The sequence below is a fragment of the Pteropus medius genome, unplaced genomic scaffold (genome assembly GCF_902729225.1).
Source record: "Pteropus medius unplaced genomic scaffold, Ma_sr-lr_union100, whole genome shotgun sequence".
Classification (NCBI taxonomy): Eukaryota; Metazoa; Chordata; class Mammalia; order Chiroptera; family Pteropodidae; genus Pteropus; species Pteropus medius.
In genome coordinates, this window is record NW_024349799.1 from 6,162,229 (window position 1) to 6,181,413 (window position 19,185).

General features: G+C 51.1%; 1 protein-coding gene across 7 annotated transcripts in view; it reads right to left on the reverse strand.

Moving 5' to 3' along the window:
• The window catches only part of TBX4 (T-box transcription factor 4), a 32,500-nt gene extending 20,136 nt beyond the window's left edge, over window positions 1–12,364 (reverse strand). The window contains exons 1-3 of one of the 7 annotated variants that reach the window (XM_039885839.1): window positions 12,186–12,364; window positions 7,453–7,653; window positions 6,538–6,632 (exon numbers count right to left, since the gene is read on the reverse strand). In XM_039885839.1, coding sequence (XP_039741773.1) covers window positions 6,538–6,632; window positions 7,453–7,650 — 293 coding nt within the window. In that variant the 5' untranslated portion in view covers window positions 7,651–7,653; window positions 12,186–12,364. Of the gene's footprint in view, window positions 1–6,537; window positions 6,633–6,880; window positions 7,385–7,452; window positions 7,654–8,598; window positions 10,343–11,351; window positions 11,486–12,093 lie in introns of those variants that run through there. The other 6 variants (XM_039885837.1, XM_039885838.1, XM_039885836.1 and 3 more) reach the window with 6 other exon arrangements.
• Window positions 12,365–19,185: the final 6,821 nt, after the last annotated feature.

A 19,185-nucleotide genomic window follows, 5' to 3' on the forward strand; every position in this document is an offset into this window, starting at 1 on the left:
AGGGAAGTTCTAGCTGCAAGTCTAGGGACTTATAAACCGTGTGGAAGAATTTGTCTCAGATGTCAATTGAAAGCATTTTCAAATGTCTACCCCACCCCCTCTCCAGGAATGGGGGAAGTGAGAGGGCTCAGGAACCCAATCCTGCCTCCTTCTTACCAGCCCCCCTGCCTGGCCTGGGGGCACAGCTGGAGCCTGCACCACCCTCTTTCCTGGCCCAGCCTCTCCCCTGGTGGGCCTAAGCGGAAGGGAGGGAAGGCAGCAGCTGCCTCACCTCCCCCCTCCCTGGGGAAAGGCCAAGAATCCTGTCCCTTCCCGGCCACCATTTTGTAACTGCTACAGAAATAGCCACAAAATGGTGCAGCCCTGGCCGTGCTGGGTACCAGTGCCCAGCACTTACACCTGCTTCTCCTGTAATTATCTCAGGTGGCAACAGAAGAGAGCAGACATGGCTTTCCCCCAGGCCAGTGTCCACAAAGCGGGCTGGAAAAATAGGGCTCACTGCTGCTTGGACAGTCTCCATAACCTAGGCTGAGAAGAGGTAAGGGGCCCTGTCCTTCCCCTTCTCCCACCCCCCACTATGCACTTCATCCCAGCAGCTCAGGAGGCCAGGCTGACATTGACTAAGTGCCTTTTAGAAAGCCCGTAAGGAGCCTGTGCTCAGCCCCTAAGTCGCCGAGTTTGGCTTCTCCTAGAAGCAGACTGTAGACCAGATTCCTGACTGATAACAGCTCCAGGGAGGTTCTGCTGGAGTTGGGGCAGGGTTGGAAGGTATGTCTCAGCCTCTACCTCCCTGCTCATCCATTCCCTCTTCCTATGGCAGCGGCCCTCAGATGCAGGGAGGGAGGTTGAGATATTTGGTCTGAATGGGGAGTTCAGAAGTCTTCAAGAAAAGGCTGAGCCTCAGTGAGCTCCACTATCTTCACGGAAACGCATCTTTGTCTCTGTCAGGGTCCAGTTTGGTGACTGCTTCTGGTGAACATATTCTTTGGGGACCCTAGGCACAATCGTTTCCTCACCTAGGGGGCTGCAGAAGGATGAAAGACTGCCTAGCGTGGGGAAAAGGCTGAGCGGAAGGGGAAGGACATATTCCAAACACCCCATAAGCTCCTGTCCAAGCTGAGGGCATTGCCCCTGGTTCCAGACATGGCTAGGAGCCCAGAGGCTGGACCTGGGGAAGGTTGGCCAGGTGGGCATGACTCAAGCCACAGAGGCCAGGCTAAGTTTGGGGGCTGGGACTTCCTCCAGGCTCACCCTCACTGTAAAGATCCTCTCTGCCGAAACAGACGAAGTGATGGCATGAGATGTAAATGGTTTCTGTGATTTAAGACAGAAAATGTACCTGAAAACCAACACCTATGGAGGAAATGAACACCTCAGTGGGAGGGGGAGGGCGAGGGCGAGGGCGGGCCAGAAAGGGAGGTAATGACTGAGCAGGCTGTACCCCACTCAGCCCTGCCACCAGCCTGGCTGTAAAGCCCTGGCTCGCCTGTCCCAGACACGCTGCGGCCCCGGCCCCCTCCCCACCCTCTCCCCGCGCCCCGCCAGTCCCTTCCCCACCCTCTCCGCATCCTCTCCTCATTCCACGCGCCCGGCGAGCCTGGTCTCTGCGCCCCTGGCGCGCTCTCCGAGTTCCCCACCCCTCTCGGGCTCCTGGACCCCCAGGCAGAAGGGGCGCTCCCCGGCACGCGGAAACGGCTCCGCCAGGGGGAATAAACAAGCCGCCTGCCCCGCCGGCCCGGGAGGAGATGAAAGCCCGGGGCTTCTCCTCTGATCATGAAACAGGCTCTGAAAGGGTGCGGGGCTGGAGCCATTATCTAGTTCATACTCGGAAATGGTTTTAGAATGAACTGCTAAGATAAGCTTCCTTGGACGTTTCTCGGTGTATGAGGCTTGCGGGGCACGGAGCAAGGCTTTTGGGGCAATCTGATTTTGGCAACAAATCCGTAAATGCAAACTCGCTGCTGAGAGGGGACGTGCAAGTTACAGCTGGGCTCAGAGAGCCGCCAATTCAAGGCGGTGACCTACTCGCGCCACCCCCACCCCCAATCCCGCAAGGGGGGCAGGGAATAGCGGATCCAGGGGACCCATCAGATTCTCTCTGCCTAGCTGGGCCCCCAAACTCCAAACCCACAGCAGCTCCGACTTCCTGGGTGGGTGGGTGGGGGCACCCAAAGATCAGCTACATATGCCTTCCCTTAAAAGTAGGCGTAAAACCAAATTGAGGGGGTGAGAAGTCTGGAAAGGAGTTCCCAGTGGGGTGTGGCGGTGACGGGGAGGGCACACACGAGAGGGATTCTGGGGGCCTGTAATGTTCTGTTTCTTAATCTGGGTGGTGGTCACATGGGTGTGTTCACTTCTGAAAGTCTACTGAGCTGTACAATTAAGAATTGTTCACTCTTATGCAGGAATGTTCCACTTCAATAAAACTGACATTAAAATTGTGATATGTGTGGATACATATAAAAATAACACACACAAACACACAACACACACACACACACACACACACACACACACACAGACTGTGGAGCCCAGAGTCTGAAAGGAATAGGCTGCAGGCAAAAGGTAGAGGGTGCACAGAAAACCCCACCCATCTTTCTATCCCCAGTGCCTGGGGGTCTTGAGGAAGAATTCTAGATATGTTGGGAAGAGGCCAGGGCCCAGCAACCAAGGCTGAGTTTGGAGGAGTTTGTTGGGGGTGGGGTGACGGTGCTGCCCATACTGAGACCAAATCTCTTGTAGCCAAATGATTTCTGAGAGCAATACGAAGCTATGTAATTTATTTCCATGTTGTACACACACACACACACACACACACACACACGCACACACACACTCTCACAGAGTTTCCTAATTCGCTCAAAGCATTTTTAAGAAATATTTTCTCTGAGGTGGGGGGGCAGGAGTGAGGGTGTGTGGAATGGATACTGTTTTAGAAAGTCAGTTGCTTCTCTTAGAATTTTTTTCTTAAGACATTTCCTTCTGATAGACTTTTGCTTTCAGAAAATACTTTAGAAAGAGATCAAAGCACTCTCTCCCCAACCCACTTTCCCAGTGTCTTCAACCCTTACTTCTCTTATCACCCACGCCACTGGGCTCTGACGCTCTGTATACAGAGTGAGGGCAATTGGCTTTGAAGCCCCGGATTAAGCCGGGCCAAATCCTTGCCTCAGAATAACAAACAATACAGGTTCAACAGGAGTTCTCATCAGTAGTTCATTTTTCAAACGCAAATTCACTGTCACTAACACAAGCAACATTGAACTCAACAGGCTATGAAGGCTGATAGTGGAGATTTATCTGGTGGCACAACCATGACCTAGGAGTAGAGCAGTCAGACGGTTAGGAAATTTTCATTTTGGGGAGGTTTATATTTAAATTTTTGTGGAGCTCACTTTTATCTGTGTTTGGGAGAAAATGCAGTTTCTCACATGTATCAAGCCTGGCAGGGATGTGAGGAGGCAGAGAGAGGAGGCTGTTCTCTGCAGTCAGTGACATAAACCCTCTGGGCTTGGGGGCCTAAGAGGGACAGAGATTGGGTCTGGAGGGGTCTGGCCACATTGTACACCTGACAACAGGGGTTCCCGAACGTTAAGGATTCGATGTCTCACAATGTGGTTGGCATTTTATTCACCAGATCAAGTTGTTTGAGCATTCAAAGTCATTATCCCATGAAGAGGACTGTTCTCTCCTTCTGCCTTCGGACCTTCAAGGGCTTAAGGCAAGAAGCTTGTGACCCAAAGACTCAAACTGGCTTGAGAACATTCTAGCCATCTTTCTCTAGGACCAGCCCTCCCTTCAACCGGACAGCAATTATCCTGCCCTTAACCAGCCAGGGTCTCTAGGGCAGAGCAACGACTCCATTTAAATCACTGAACTGGGGCGCCTTAAATAAGCAATCAATTTCTCAAAGTTAAGGTTTTGTTCTGGGAATAGAGTATCATCTGCTTGGCTTCTGTTGACCTGGCAGCTTCCTAACCCTGCTTCTATCTACAAGAGCCAAGTGCTTTCACTCCTTTGGGGTCGAGTTTATGTTCTCTTGGTTCTCCTCCAGCTCTAAAAGTCTAGGAATCTGTGAGTCGAGGTTCAGGAGAAGGGTCCAGGCCAACTGCTGAGAAATGGAAGCATCCCAAGAAGGGTGCTGGTAGAGACCACAAAGACGAGAACAAAGAGAGGTGCTGGACAAGAGGTTGAAGAGTGATAAACCCAAGCAAACCATGCTGCCCATGGGAGGAAGACAATGAGGGGAGAGGCGGGACATAGGGATCAGAGTAGTGAAAGTGGCTTATGAAGTCAGTGGGCAGCTATGCAGGAGGAAAGGGGGTCTGTGAGAATGGTGGGAGAGGAGAGATGAGGCCAGTGACTTTCTTAAGGACTAGACCTGATATAAGGAGAACTTTCTGCCAGAGAAATGAAAGACTGTGATGACTCCGCAATTGGCTAATACAATCACAGCCATTTAAAAATTATTATCATCATCCCCTGAGGCCCATCTCTAAGACTCCACTAGGATCAGGCACAAATGTCTGCCTGAAGTCAGTCACCTCTGGAAGGAAGTATTATTATTGAGATTGTGTGTGTGTGTGTGTGTGTGTGTGTGTGTGTGTGTGTGTGTGTTGGGGGAAGGGAGAAGGACCCAAGCAGATGCAGGAAACCCCACTGAGGAGAATCGCAAATGCCTTTTGTTTAAAATGGCAGAGGCCAGGCAAGCCCAAAGAACACAATGACCATCTATTTTTAAGAGACAAGGTTATTTCTGCTGCCTAAAAATGCAAGTTCTGGATCTTTCTCCATCCACCCACATTCACACCTGAAATCCCCTCAACAATTTATCATGATCCCTCATATGATCCCTGGTTTGAATAACCTAAAAAGAAAGGATGGCAGGTCACCTACAGTCACCATCTCTGTTTTACCTAATACCACTAAGCCACAGGAAGTTCAGGGCTTTGCCCAAGTACACTGGGCTAGGAAGAGGCAGGGCTTGTGAAACTTGGTCCCGCACTGTCCTCAGTGACTATTTCATGTGGCAACCTCTACCAGGCTTCCATAATGTATCCTCCTTCCTCATCCTCAAAATGCAGCAAACTCAGACCCTGACTTCTCCCTGCTCCCTTGCCGGATAGAGACCCTGAGTGGCCTTGTCATCTCTCAGACTTAGGCTTGAAGGCAGACAAGTACTCAGACCCCAACCCCCACAAAACAAAGGAAACCTTGCGAGGGCTGCCAGTGAGCAGACAGGAAAGACCACAGCACCCCTATACTGCATACAGCAAACCACCAGTTTTTTGTTCCCTTTGAAAAGCCCACCATGCCCGAAGCAGTGCAACATAGTCCTCTAAAAGTAGAAGAAAAAATGCTGAGTGGATGCCAGACATTTCTCTATGATTAATATTATTAGCATTTATTACATTATTATAGTTAGCATTTATTATGTGCTTACATGTACCAGGAGCTGTGCTAAGTGCTTCATATACAGCTGTATGAAGAAGGATCTATTATTTTACAGATAGAGATGAGGATGGGGCAGAGAACCTGAAGTACCTTGCCTGAGGGTTGCACAGATGGAAGTAGCTGAGCTGGAACTGAAGCCCCTGCTGTCTGACTCCAGATCCCTGGCCCCTGATGTTTCACCATCTTATTCCTCACAAAAAAAATAGTTATGACCCCACAGTTCAGGCAAAGGGGCAGTTTCACACCTAACTTGTCCCTTAGGGATCAAAATCAAGTGTGAGTATGTGGAGGAGGCAAAGCAGTTAGGTGAGGGGGTTTCTGAATCTGAACTTTCCAGCTTCTCTGCAACAATCTCCCTTCACCTGATAACCACTCTCCTGCCATTGCTGCCCCACCCCAGACTACCACCGCCCCACCCCAGACCAACGCCCCAGCAAGAGTCTCTCCCTCTTGCCCGTCTGCATCTTCCTCCTCTCACACTCTCCTCCCCGGTTCTCTCCCACAGACACCAGCGCATTTTAAAGATGTTTCCACTTTATAAATCATCCCTCTCTGGCAGCCACCCCAGAGCTGCTCCCGGAACAACAAACACAGGGCCCTTGGCGGAGGAGGGGGCTGGCAACAGGAATAAACACCCCACCCCGTGGGATGAGAGACGTGGGGTTCACGCTGCCCCCCAAAAGTTATGGAAACAGGAAAACAGGGTCCCGTCACCTTTCTCCATCTGTTGAGGGGAAACTGGTCCCCAATCAATGCAATCCTGAGAAACCCTGTATGTCCCCATGGAGGTCGAAGCAGTCCCCCCGGGAGCCAAAAGTGCCTGAGCAGGGATCATTATTTGCATGTTATTTACATAGTGCTGTCCCTCTCCCCTTCCGTCCAGGGCTCTCTCTTCAAAGTAGCCCGCATCCGGCTTCGGCTTCGGGCAATCTAGTCGGAAGCCCAAGCCGGGGCTAAGGCCAGAGTGGTGGAGGGAACTCCAGTAGCCCCCCAGGCTGCAGACCGAGAGGACTGCTAAGGGAGCCCCTGGTGATCCCCATTGCTCCCACCTGTCATCCCCTAAGTAAATCTCCCCACGCTGACCTGCCCGCCTTGGTGATGATCATCTCCGTGCCCGCCTCGTGGAACTTCTTCCAGAGCTCCTTCTCATGCAGGCCCACCTTGATGTTCTCGATGGTCTAGGGATGGGAGGGAGGCGGATTTGTGTTGGCCTGGCCCGCGGCTTCACGCGGGACCCTCAGAAAAGAGAACGCAATCTAAGGACCTGTGCAGGACACTGCCAGTCCCGGGAGCCCCTGCCTCAAGACTTCGTTTCACGAAATTATTCTGTACCGTTGATAAATTTTTAAAAACGTACTCAGTGGCTGAAATCCCCTCCTTCGGAGCCAAACCTATAGATGGGCCGGCAGAGGACACATAAACTGACCTGCCAGGGTAGATGACCCACTCGTATACAGACATAAACACTCCTGGTGGCCGGGCATAGCCGCACTGGCAGAGCCGGGGAAGGGCGCACATCGCCTCGGCCGGACGCGCGCACTGGCGCACACTGCACGCGGACCCGCACAGGAATTCCTTTTATTGTCATCATCAAGTTATCACAGTGACCCTCTTGGTGATGTCCCCACGGCCTCCGAGCTCCGCGGCGGCGCCCGAACACACCCGGCTGGCCGGGGCCGCTCTTCCCGCCGAGTCCCAGGCTTTGGCACCCGGCCTCTCAGGGTCGTCGGAGCGGGACACTTGGCCCGCGCTCGCTCCGCTGCCGCCGGGGTCCCCTCCCCCGCCGGTCCCAGAGTAGCCCGGAGGGAGCCAAATGGAGGAGGGTCGAAAGGCAGAGTGAGCCCTGCCCGGGGGTTGCACCAACAGGCAGATAGTCCAGGACGCGGCCAGGTCCCCCCAAGAAGGGAGTCCGGCCGGCAGCGGGGCGGACTGACAGACACAGGCGGCGGACCTGCAGACAGACGCCCGACCTCTACCCGACGTCCGGCACGCCCCTACCTGCTCCGCGGCGGCGGCAGCGGCGACCTCCGCGCCGGGGCCCGGGGGGCTGCCGAGCGCAGCTCCGCTGAGGCCTGGCGTGGCCAGCGCGGGCTCGGGGGCGTTGGCGGCGTTGGCAGCGTTGGCCTCGCCACCGAGCGCTGGGCCCGGGGCCCGGAAGGCCTCCTCGCTCTCCGACAGGCCCTTATCCTGCAGCATCTCCTGCGGGCACAGCACACACCAGTCACGTGCCAGGTCCACACTGGCCAGAGGCCCTGCAGTACCTCTCGAGCCCAGCCGGGGGGCTTCAGGCCGGGAGGGGAGGCAGCCCCCCTGCACATGCACCCCGCCCCCTCCTGAGCTGGGAGAGGGAGAATATGCGGAGGGCAGGACCCTCGCCTCTTCCCTCTGGGTTCTGGACCTGGGAGGGTCTACTGTGCGGTACAGAGTCTGCCTGCCCTGGGGTGTGGGTCTGTGAGATGAGTAGGTCTGGGGGGGAAAGACCGCCCTCTAGGCATTGCCCCAGCTGCACCCCCAGTCCCGCCCTCCTGCTGGGCTCCACTGGAGCCTGGGTCTTTTGGTCTTTTTCGGCTGTTCCCTAATAACTGGAGTCCAGGCTCACTCTTGGGCCAGGGCAGCCAGGACACTTCCTGGGCAGGCAGGAGAGGAGAACCAGGCCAAGAAGGCAGCACTCGGGCTCCTGGGGCTCCACACCTGCAGAAAGGGCCTAGAGCTGGGCAGGTCCCTCAGACCCCCTGATCACCCATCTGCCCTCACCCACTCTCTCAGACAGCAGTCAGGCAGGGGCTTCCTGAATGAAAGGCTTTCATTCTCTCACATTCCCACTTCCACAGACACCTTGTATGTCACCCACGCGGGCAAATGCATCCTCACACCTACACATAGCACCCTCACACAGCCTCCTAGTCACCCAAGCAGCCACACTCTCTTAAGGTCGCTGTGTCAGCCAGGGGCTTCCCCAGCTTTGCACTCACATTCATACTCTCTGGCTCACTCACACTTTTAGCTCCGAAGGGCTCTGCAAAGGATCCAGACCCTTCTCAGTGAAGAATCAGGTCAATTGGGTGAGTCCCCTTCACAGACACAGCTTGGCCCTGCCCCCAGGCACAGCAATCCTTCCCCAAGTGTCTAGGACTGGTCACTCACCTGCCCATGTACTTGCTCCCTTCTGGAAGCTGGTCCTTTGATATCAGGGGAACAGTCCAGCCTGCTTGGATCTGCCCCTCCTGCTTCCATCATGGGTGCAACCCAGCATTATCTCTGCTTCTCTTTTCTACCTCCCTGCTCTTCTCCCTTCTGGATCTGGGCAAGTTCTGGTGCAGCTTTCCATATGTCTCGTTGCCTCTTTTGTAACGGATCTTCCCCCTTTCTCCTCCTACCTTCTTTCTGTCCTGCCCTGAATCTCTCTGGGTATCACAACGCCCAGGCCCCCTGCCTTTCTTGTCCACTGACCTCCCCATCCCAAGGCCTAGACATCGGCTCACGGCTCACGGGGGCCTCACAAAGTAAATAAGCCAAGTGCAACTGAGGAGATAAAAAGAGACCGAGGCCGCGGGGGCTGGGAAAAGCCCGTAAAGATAAGGTTGACAGCCTGGCTGGTCCTCAGGCCACAGGCGGCAGGGGAAAAGGCTCGCTCTGGCATGGCCACCGCCAGAACCCACCCTAGGCCACATGCGCATTACAGGGCCTAGAATAGGAAACCCATGCGTCCCCAGGCGATGGGACACTGTGCAGTGAGGGTAGTCACGAGCTCTGGCCCGAGACGCTGGTTTCGACTATATCTGTGGTCAACCCGGATCGGCGCCCGAGATCGGCTGCTCCCAGGTGCGGCGGCCCGCGTGGGGCTAGGAGGAGGGGCTGCCTGGCGCGATACTGCTTTGACCACTAGGTCCTCTTCGGGACGCTTGTCACACCTGGAGCCGCGAAGCCGCGCGGTCCAGCAGGCGCCTAGGCCAATCCCGCCGCTCCTGCTGGAGTCGAAGCTTCGCCCTGCTCTCTTTCCTCTCCTCGGGGTTCGCCTTTTCTTTTTCTTTCTGCCAGGGAGCCACGTCCCGAAATCGCCACAGCTCACCCTAGCTGGAGCTCCCCGCTAATTTCCTTTTCTTCCCGCCCGGCTGGCCCAGAGCGGCCCTCCCGGCGGTCCCCTCCGCACAGCCGCCTCCAGCACCCAGCCGGGGGGCCCGCGGCCCGCGCTCGCCCCTCTCGTGGACCCACCGCGAGGGCGGCCGGCCGGTTCCGCGTCGGTTGCTTTCAGCCTCCTCGTTTTCTAAGGAGAACAGTATTTTTCTTTTCACTTTAGATTACCGGTGATCTTTTTCTTGCACTGGGGGAATTGTTATATTTTAATTATCTCTATTATCGCAGAATTGTATTCTGGTCAGTTCAATAACATGAAGAATATTTGTCCTATCACAAAAATGGTATTACTTTTTATTTTTAACTATATGGTTAAAAGTACTGGTTTGATTTATTAATTCGTCATTTTTAAATACGTTGTTGCTCTTCTGTCAGTGCTCCATCATTCGAGGACCTGGTGTTCCAATAGGTCATGTTAATCTAGAGTCATTTTTAGTTTTACTCTGTATCCCTAAAATGTTTCAGTTGCTGGCTCCTGGGTCTCTTTGTACTTTGTCATAGATTCAATAACTTATTTACTCTAACTTGTAATATTATTGTTTTCAATATTCACGTTAATTTTCTTCACATCCTTATAATACTTCCTGTTATTTAGCCATTATTTGTTCTGTTAGGATTGTTCATCACATTTTTACAATATCTTGTTACTTTGTCATTATTGGTAATGCTAGGGATCTTAATTCACTACCTATTTTTCATCACATCGTTACTTGTTACTTTGTCATAATTTGTAATATTGCCGTAGCTCTTAATACTCTGGTTATTTTTCATCACATTGGCAGAATACTTCTTATTACTCTACCATTATTTATAATGTTGTTAGGACTATTAATACCTTAGTCATAAATTGTCATATCACTCCAGCAATTCTTGTTGCTGTCTTTATTTGTATTATTATTGCTGTTAAGATTTTGGTTAATATTTATTATAATAATTCATTACAGTATCAAAAATTATATGATAGTATTCTTTCAATTTTAATATTAATTCTCTTAATAGTACTTTTTATTGTTTGCCTTTCTTCCATATTTTTATCATTTGTTATGCTATTACTATTTTGTGTATTATTGCTATCGATTTTAATACAATGGTTCTTATGGCATTGTTCCTATATTTGGAGTTACTTTGTCTCTGATCTTTTTACATTTGTGGTTATAGTTTTCACTTGATTCTAAAAGTGACAATTATTTTATTGTTGTTTTAAAGTCCGAGTACTGTATTAGTTATGCCGCTTAGCCCTGTTTCTTTGGTAATTGCTTGCTCACATCCTGATAATTCTTGATAATCGATCGTTATTTACATATAGCTCTCCTTGCTTTAATTTTGACAAGCCTGTTACATCAAAGGCTCTGAAGTCCCGTGTTCCGATCACACACATTTCTACATCGCTGCAAGTACCCTGGCTCTCTTCATTGGCTTTTCTTATTCTGCAAACACAAATTTCAAGGCCACCGCTCCTTGTTTCTTTGGCACTGGCTCAGTCGTCTCTATGCTCTTGGGTCCCTATACCCAATTCGTCCCGTCACTCGGAGAGGAAGCCTCGTGCCCCAACGGCTAGAAGTGGGGCCGAGGCTGCAGCCAGATCTGAGGCATTTCGTGCCGCTCTCTTGGTGCCTCCACCGTACCCGAAGTTCTTACCCCGTTCCCGTTACTCACTCCTTTCCAGCTTATCACCCTCGACTCTGCAGCCTAACCCTGGGCTCTGGGTGACTCCTGTCTCACACGCCTGTCTCATCCCCTTCCCCGCCGGAACCCACACTCACCCTAACTGCGCTGCCGCATGCGGAGGCGCCTGCGGCCCGAGGTCCACTGCAGGCTCGGGTCCGAGGAGCAGGGGACAGCTGGGGCTCCAACTCGGGGCCGTTGGGTCAGGGTCCCGCTGCCCGCCGCGCCCTCGGGGCGGGACACATCCCAGCTCTGGAGCGGGCCCTTGATCTCAGAGGCTGCACTTTGGGGCCTCAGCTCCCTCCTCCTCCCTCCCTCCCTGCGGGGACGCCCCCCCTCTGACGTCGCCGCTGTCAATCAGTCTGCGCCTGCCGCCCCCCGGGGAGGGGGCCTCAAGGGTACCCTGGCTCCGCGGCCTCAGGACCCCGAGCCTGGAGCGAGCCGCTCGCTCCCCAACCGCGCGGCCTGGTGCTGGGCCCCGGGCTGGAAGCCCGCATGGTTTAGATTAGAGGGGCGGGAAGAGCGGGCGAGAGGCCCGGACGCGCCGCGCGGCTCCCACCCGAGGCTCGACATCCAGGACCGCAACCCCATAGCGGCGGCGCGGCCCGCACACCCGGCGCTCCACGAAGGGTCCTGCCAGGGCCTGGGCCACTTCCAGACCACCGCCCTCCACCAAGCCCCAGCTGCGGGCTCCCCGCCCGCACACACGCCTGTCGGAGCCCGCTCACAGCCCTGCACGCAATTTCCTCGCCTGCCCACTTTCCCGGTCGCAGGCTCCCACGCTCCCACGGTGCAGCACTCAGCCTACCGACCATGCCCAGCACACATTCTCACACCTACACGCTCCAGCCAGCACTCGCTCCTGCTATCGGGCTCTGGGTACCGTTGCGACGGCCCGCACGGCCTTATCTGGGCAGGGCCCCTCTGCGCACCGGACCCTGCTCGTCGGGGCTCAGCGAGCAGCGGGCGCTGGACCGGGCTGGAGGGCCTCAGAGTCGGCCCCGGAGGTCATGGGTGAGAGCAGGCCCTGAGCTCCGACGGGGAGGAAGCCTGGAGCGGCACAGGCAGCGGAGAGGTGCTGCGCCAGCCTCTGAATCCGAGCCGAGGCCCAAGCTCCAAGGTGCCAGGCTTGGCAGAGCCTCTTGGGAGAATTGTGGCGAGGGCAAAGACTCTGCCAGCAGCTCCCCGAGATCTCAGAGAGCTGAAGTGGAAGCCCAATGCCTGCTCCAGGGTAGGAGCAGATTGGCCTCTGTGACTCAGAAAGTGAGGCCTCCTCAGCTGCATAGACCTCCCTGATCAGCCTCTGACGCCCAACTCCCTGTCGCCACTTACTTCCATTTCTGTGTGTATCTCCCTACAGAACCCTTCAGCTCCACACAGATAGACCCATGTGGACCTCAGCCCATGCCCAAGCCTTACAGCCTGACACATGCCCAGAATGCTGGGGCAAGGATAGATCTGCCCACCCATCCCCAAGGCCCCAGAGTCTTCTGTCAAATAGGATTTCCAGCCCCTTGGTTCTCAGCGTGAGCTGTAGTTCTCCCTTTACTAGTGTCCCCAACCTTTCCAATCAGCCTCTGTTCCTTTCCAGACTCCGACTTCAAAATTCGATTGAAAGGAACAGGAGGGGGAAATTCTTTCACTGGATGGATCTGTCCCTTTTCCAATGCTAGGAAATGGAAAGGCAGCATCAGTGCCTCTCCCACGCCCCTGTGCTCAAAGGAGGAAGCAAAATGCCAACTTAGAAAAGCCAGCTGCTGCTGACAGGACCATAACCCAACTCCGCAATGGGCCCACTGCTCAAAAATCCCAATCACCCCCAGCAGGACCAGATTCCGCTACCCCATCTTCCCTTCACGACCTGTCTCATGGAGTCTCAAACCAGGAAGGGGAAGTAGAGTCTAAGAGGGGTGGAGAAGCTTAATCCTCCCTGCATCCTGCCTCCTCCTGAAGTGGAGAAAGCAAAGTCCCTGGCGTTTCAGGAGATGCCTGGGGAGTCATGTTTCCTGTGTTAGGGGGAACTGCATGACGCGCCTCAGCTTTTGCTCCCAAGCCCCCTCCCATACCGTTTCCAACAGCCTGTAGGGAAATCCCCTGTAAATAAATAGTATACAGATTAACCAACCAATTCCTGTGTTAGGATGGTGAACAGGGAGGGTAGTGAATCACCGAGTACCATGGGAAGACTGGAGTTAGGCCAGACTCTGGAAAGAATTTGTTGACAGTCATTGGAGGACATTCATAATGAGACCATCTAGTGTAGCTCTTTAAAGAAACTAGAGTGGAGCCTCTCTATAAGTGCAAGGCTTTCTGGAGACTCACGGACTCATAGACACGGATTTTGAACTCACAGTCCAAATCGATATCGATTAGCTCATGATGACATGGAGCAATGAGATATGGAAGGAACAGGCAAGGTTTTGGTGATGAAAAGGAAGGAACAAACCAGTCAGCAAACAAGTAAGAGAAAGTTATGTACACACATTCTCCATTACTGGAATGGAATACTTTATTTCACTGATTCTAAGACACACATTTTTCACATTTTTGACATCTCTGAGATTGGGATGCATCTTAAAATCAATAGTGTGTCACAGTTCAGTCTTTTTTCTTCTTAGTGGTATGTAAAATAATAGAGTAGCTGACAATTGATGAAGTATAGTCTTTGCTGATAAATGGCCTATGGAAAAAAGAAAAGATAATTTTTTCCCTCCAAAACTGTTTGAGGAATTCAAGGTACAAAAACTCTCCTCAACTAGCTAAGCAAATAGTTGACCATAACCAAGCATTTATCACACCAACTTGGGTTGGTTTAGGGGCAAGCCCTCAGGTTTGGTGTCAGACTGACCCTGGTTTGAAACCTGGCTCTTAGGCAAGTCCCTTAACACTTACATAAAGTAAGGATAATCACGCCAATCTACAAGCTTATTGAGAGGTTTGGCTAAGTTAATACATGTAAATGCTTGACATGTGGTACATAGTTAATAACGGTTAGTTCCCGAGTAATTTTAAAATTTATTTTATCCCATCTCTTTCCCAAAAAGGTTTGAAGTGACTTATCACCAAAATAAGCTAATAAAAATACAAGTAGAAAGAAAATAAGATCAAGGAAAAAGGAGAAAGAATATATGCTATCACTAAGTGTTGACAAAGTTGCTATTATTGAGGGCAAAATCTAGCTTAACAGAAGAAGCAGGACCAAATGGTAGTTCTCCATTTCAGAAATACAGAAACAACATTTCTTTGGTGAAAGGTTGGGGAACAAACTTTGTCCTGGCCCTAAATTTTAAAGTAGTTGCTCATGTAAACTTTTATTCTTATATCTATACAGTATATTACCATTTACAAAGTCGTTTTACAGCTATAATCTCATTTTAACTGTATTAATTCTGTTTTATCCCCATCAGAGGAAAAGTGGAGTAATCATTAGTCAATTGGTTGGCTAAGTAGTTAATAACTTCCAATTCACTAATGAACGATCTGCAAACTTATTAATTAATCACCTAAACGATTAATCCCAAAGAGAGCAGAGGCTACAGGACAAGCTGGAGAATGCCAATCAATGCAGAAAGGTGGCTCACCCAGAGCCTAGGGTGGGTTTGGTTGAAGATGACTTCTTAAGCTGGCCCATTATGTAGCAAAAAGCCATTACAATTTTTTTTAAACCTAGGTTTTGAGAGCACTTAATAAATTCCAATGTCAAGCCTCACTCTAAACCAAATGAATCAGAATCTCTGAGAATAGGGTCAAGGGTGAGAACCACTGCTCTGTGCCAAACATGGAAATCTTGTTCCCTGCTCTCCTAGTCTCCTTTGTAGCTAGGAATGGTCATGTGATCCAAGTTGGCCAATGAGGCCTAAGTGGAAGACTGGAAGGGAGGTAGGTTGGGGAGAATGTTTTGCTTTCTTGATAAAGGGGAAGACATAATCTTCTTTTCCCCTGTGGATGTGATCCTTGGAGTTCTCACTTTCTAGAGACCTCGAGGCTGGAAGAATGAAGGCCAAATATACTAAGGCTATAAGAGCAAAAAGAGCCTGAGATCCTGATGCCATCACCAATCAGGTATACCAGTGTCAGCCTGCTTCTCGTAACACGAGAAAAAAAACCCCTATTTATTTATATCATTATTTGTCTGGATTTCTGTTACTTACAGCAAAATACGCTCCTGAAACATATGGTCCCAGCTCATGTTGAGTCTTTAGGTACCCCATAATGAAAGATACATTTTCGAATAGCTGTATGTGTCCTTGTGCATGTGCACATAACTTCCCATTCAAATCCAGGAAACAAAACCCCTCCACACTCCCTTCCCAGCCATGTTATTCCGTGTGTGCTATGATCTAAGGCCAGGGATCCTTATTAAGCACCCCTCAAAAAAGGATAGCTGAATAATCAGGGAATTTACATGTCTTCTGTGGCTTTATTGTTACCCAGTAGCCACAAACCTTAGTTTAAGATTTCTCAGCCCACATCCCATTTGGATTCTCAAGCTCAGCACAACTGGGATGGGGGAAGGAGTCTGAGCTCATTCTGGAAATTGGAGGACTGAGCAAGGGGAAAGGGTAGGGGGCAGCTGCTGCTGCAGGTGCTTCCCCTCATACCACAGATACAGGTCTGTTTACCTGACCTCCCACCCTGGCCTCCCAGGGCTTCTCTCACAAAGAGAATTAGGAAACTTCGAGTTAGAAGGAATTGTGGACTGGGCTGGCCTGATTCTTGACCTGGGTGAGGTACACTGCTCTAAGCCTCCTCAGGAATGAGAGCAGAGGCAGTGGTTAGCACAGGTGGATTCCTCCTATAACTTTCACTTGAGGCATTATAGAGACAAGGAATGCTCAAATCTGAGTTTTCTATAGTCAAGCCTAGCAATCTAGTCCTTCTTTTCCTGAATCTTTATCTGTAGGTGGATTCTCTGCAGAAGACCAAACTTTCTTCCCAATTACACGACAAGCTCTTGAACTGCAACTCCTTTTCCTTTCCTCTGAGACACACACTTATTTTACTATCTGACTGAGGGAAGTATATTTATAAGGGTTGTAATAGATTAAAACAATTTTTAAGTCAGAGAAATTATTTAATTGTCGGACACCCTTTTCCTTCCTCCTTCTCCTCTACATTCTCCCCAAAACTGGCTTTTAATTTGGTTCCTCAAGGATTGTTTTGGAATGAGGAACTGAAGCAAATTAGAATTCAAGAATGAGAGAGAATGCGAGCTATCAGAAAACTCTTGGAATTTGAAAGTAGAAAACTTAATTCAGGTCTTTAGCAGGCTATATTACAGAAGGACTTAGAGCATGATCGGCTTTAAGCTTGTTTCCTCATCTGTAAAATGAATTGAATAATAACAGGCTATTATTAAAGGATGGGTAGTAGAAAGGATGAAATGATATCACACAGATAAAAAAGTGCTTTAAGGGCTCACAATAATAGCTAACATTTACTGAGCATCAACAATGTGCCTGGCAGGATTCCAAGAGTTTTACGTGCGTTCTCTCATTTCAACTTTACCACTTCACCAGGTGGGCACTATCATTATCCCCAGTTTGCAGATGAAGAAATTGGGTATTTTGTTCAAGGTTATACAACCAGGAAAGGAAGTCAGAATTCGAATCCAATTCATCTGGATCTTCAGTGCCCACGCTTTTAAATGTACTGCTCCACAGTCACTTAACCTAAACTGGTTTCACATGTGAAACAAGGATAACAGTACTTCCCCCACAGGGTTGTTGTAAGAGAGTAAAATACTGCCTGACACATAGTAAAACTAGTATCATTATTGTAAATAGGACTTGCCCAAGGTCTCAGAGTAAGAGGTCATTCGACCTGTAAGACTCCAGAGCCCAAGATCTTAACTGTTGTTATTGTTTATTTCTTAAAAAGTAAAATACTCAAAAAATAAAAAAAAATAAAATAAAATACTCACCCAGAGACCAAAGACTTAATCATCTCTTTCTTTAGAGTCTCAACGAGAGACATAGTCCTCTCTTCAGAGTCCCCAAAACATCATGATCTGTCTCCTGCTGACCTTCACCAAGCTGGCCACTGGAAGAGTCAGCAGGACCCATGGGAGTGGGTTGCTCATTCACCAGGACACGTTTGTGGTGGAATGGAGAGCATTCCACACACACTCTACCACAAGCTTTGTGCAAAGACAGTGCTGACCGCCCATTTTAGCTGGTAACACTGTCTTGGCCCAAAAAGGCAAATACTTGACTAACGCAGGCACAATGGGATTAAAGATAAATGTGCTTTCATCTGAAATAAAAACCCTCTATTATTCCTTCCCTCCAAGATCCATAAGCTCTATCTATCTAATGTTTGGGAAGTACCTTCTAACATCTACCTTCAACTCCTCTTGCTGCGGTTGGTCCTTTCTCTGCTTCTAAGAAATCAGATACACGCTGGGGCTGTTAACTGGTCAGATCTCCACAGTAAGAGTTTCCATTCCCTCATTCATCCCCTGAAGGTGGGTGGACGGAGCCGTCCAAGGAGCCCTGAGCCCAGGAACTATGCCAACACTGGCACTGAACAGGGCACAGACCCCAGTCTGTGCGGTCTCGGGAGGGAGGCCCAAGAATTCAACGAGCCCTGGAAAGGGAGGACAGGAAGGAATCCCCAGACCTGAATCCCCCACATCTCCGAATTTTCTGAAGTTTCTCCTTTGAACACAGTCCTTTATTTATTGGGCCTCATTTAACCTCAGCCATGTCCTCCTGGGATCATTTATTTGGTAACTGCCACTCCGCCTGCTCTGGCATTAACCTTATAATCCTACTGATTTCCTCCAAGCTAGTTGGGGGTTTTCTAGACTTCTTCCTGGTCTGCTAGGGGCTGATTTCCAGTTCTGGTCATTACCAAGGAAAAGACCCCAGACTAGTAAGGGCCTGTCTCCAGGACCATGTGGGAGTTCCTTGTACACGCGTTGGCCCTTCCCAGGCTGGGAAAGGGGGATTCGTAAAGCCTCCTTGGTTGCTTAAGTGTGAGGTAAGGTGGCTGAGTGCTCACCACCACTGCCAGGAGCTCCCCGAGTGGTTCTTGAGGCCGTCCTTCAGCTCAAACGGCCTGAACTTCACCAATCGCAGCTTCCCTTGGCCCGGAACCCCGCCCCTTCTGCCATCTTGGATTCCAGAGGGGTACAGGACCCAATCACCGAGTGGGAAGTGAATGAGGGTGGCGCCAAGTCCGCCGCTCGAGCTCACGTGGCCCCTTGGCCCAGGCCTTCCCGCCACCTGCAGCAGGAGCCTGGCCCTTGTCGAGCTGCAGCTGCAGCTCCCAGACACCACCCCAGCCCGTCGCCAGGGGATTAGCGTCCATCTGTTGGGAAAGCCTCAGTGGGGGTTGTCCTGCCCCACACAAGGGCCTACCCTTTGCCCTTCCCCAGGACCACTCCCCCACAGTCCAGCTTGGGCAGCGGGGATTGCGTTGGGGAATCTAACAGCCTGAGCTGCTCTCTCCCACAGCTGAAGTGTGGGGTGATGGGAGGCCCCTTCCCCAACAAGCCTGAGCCACATGTGCTGGGAAGTTCATTTCCCCTTGTTTTGCAGAATGGGCTCAGGGATTGACCCCAGGAGTGACCCTAGTGTCAGGAGGCATTAATGATCTCCATACGGGCAATAAACAGGCAGACCGGCTGGCTTGGCGTGGAGGTGCCCTGGAGAGGGGCTGCCTTATTAGCCTCACATTCACTCATGGGTGGAGACTTAATTAGCGAGGGCTCCCTCATCTGTCTCCCCTCCCCCAAACATCCCTGCGCTCCATGGGAACGTGATTGGAGACATTGGAGTCCTTTGACTGGGTCCTCTGCTCCTCGTGGGCCTCTTCAAGAGGCAGCCTATTCAGGCATCAGCTCAACCATTTATCCGCTTCTAACAGGACTTCTAACTTGGGCCTGATAATGTCATTCTTGCAATTTCACACATTCTGAGTCAGCTC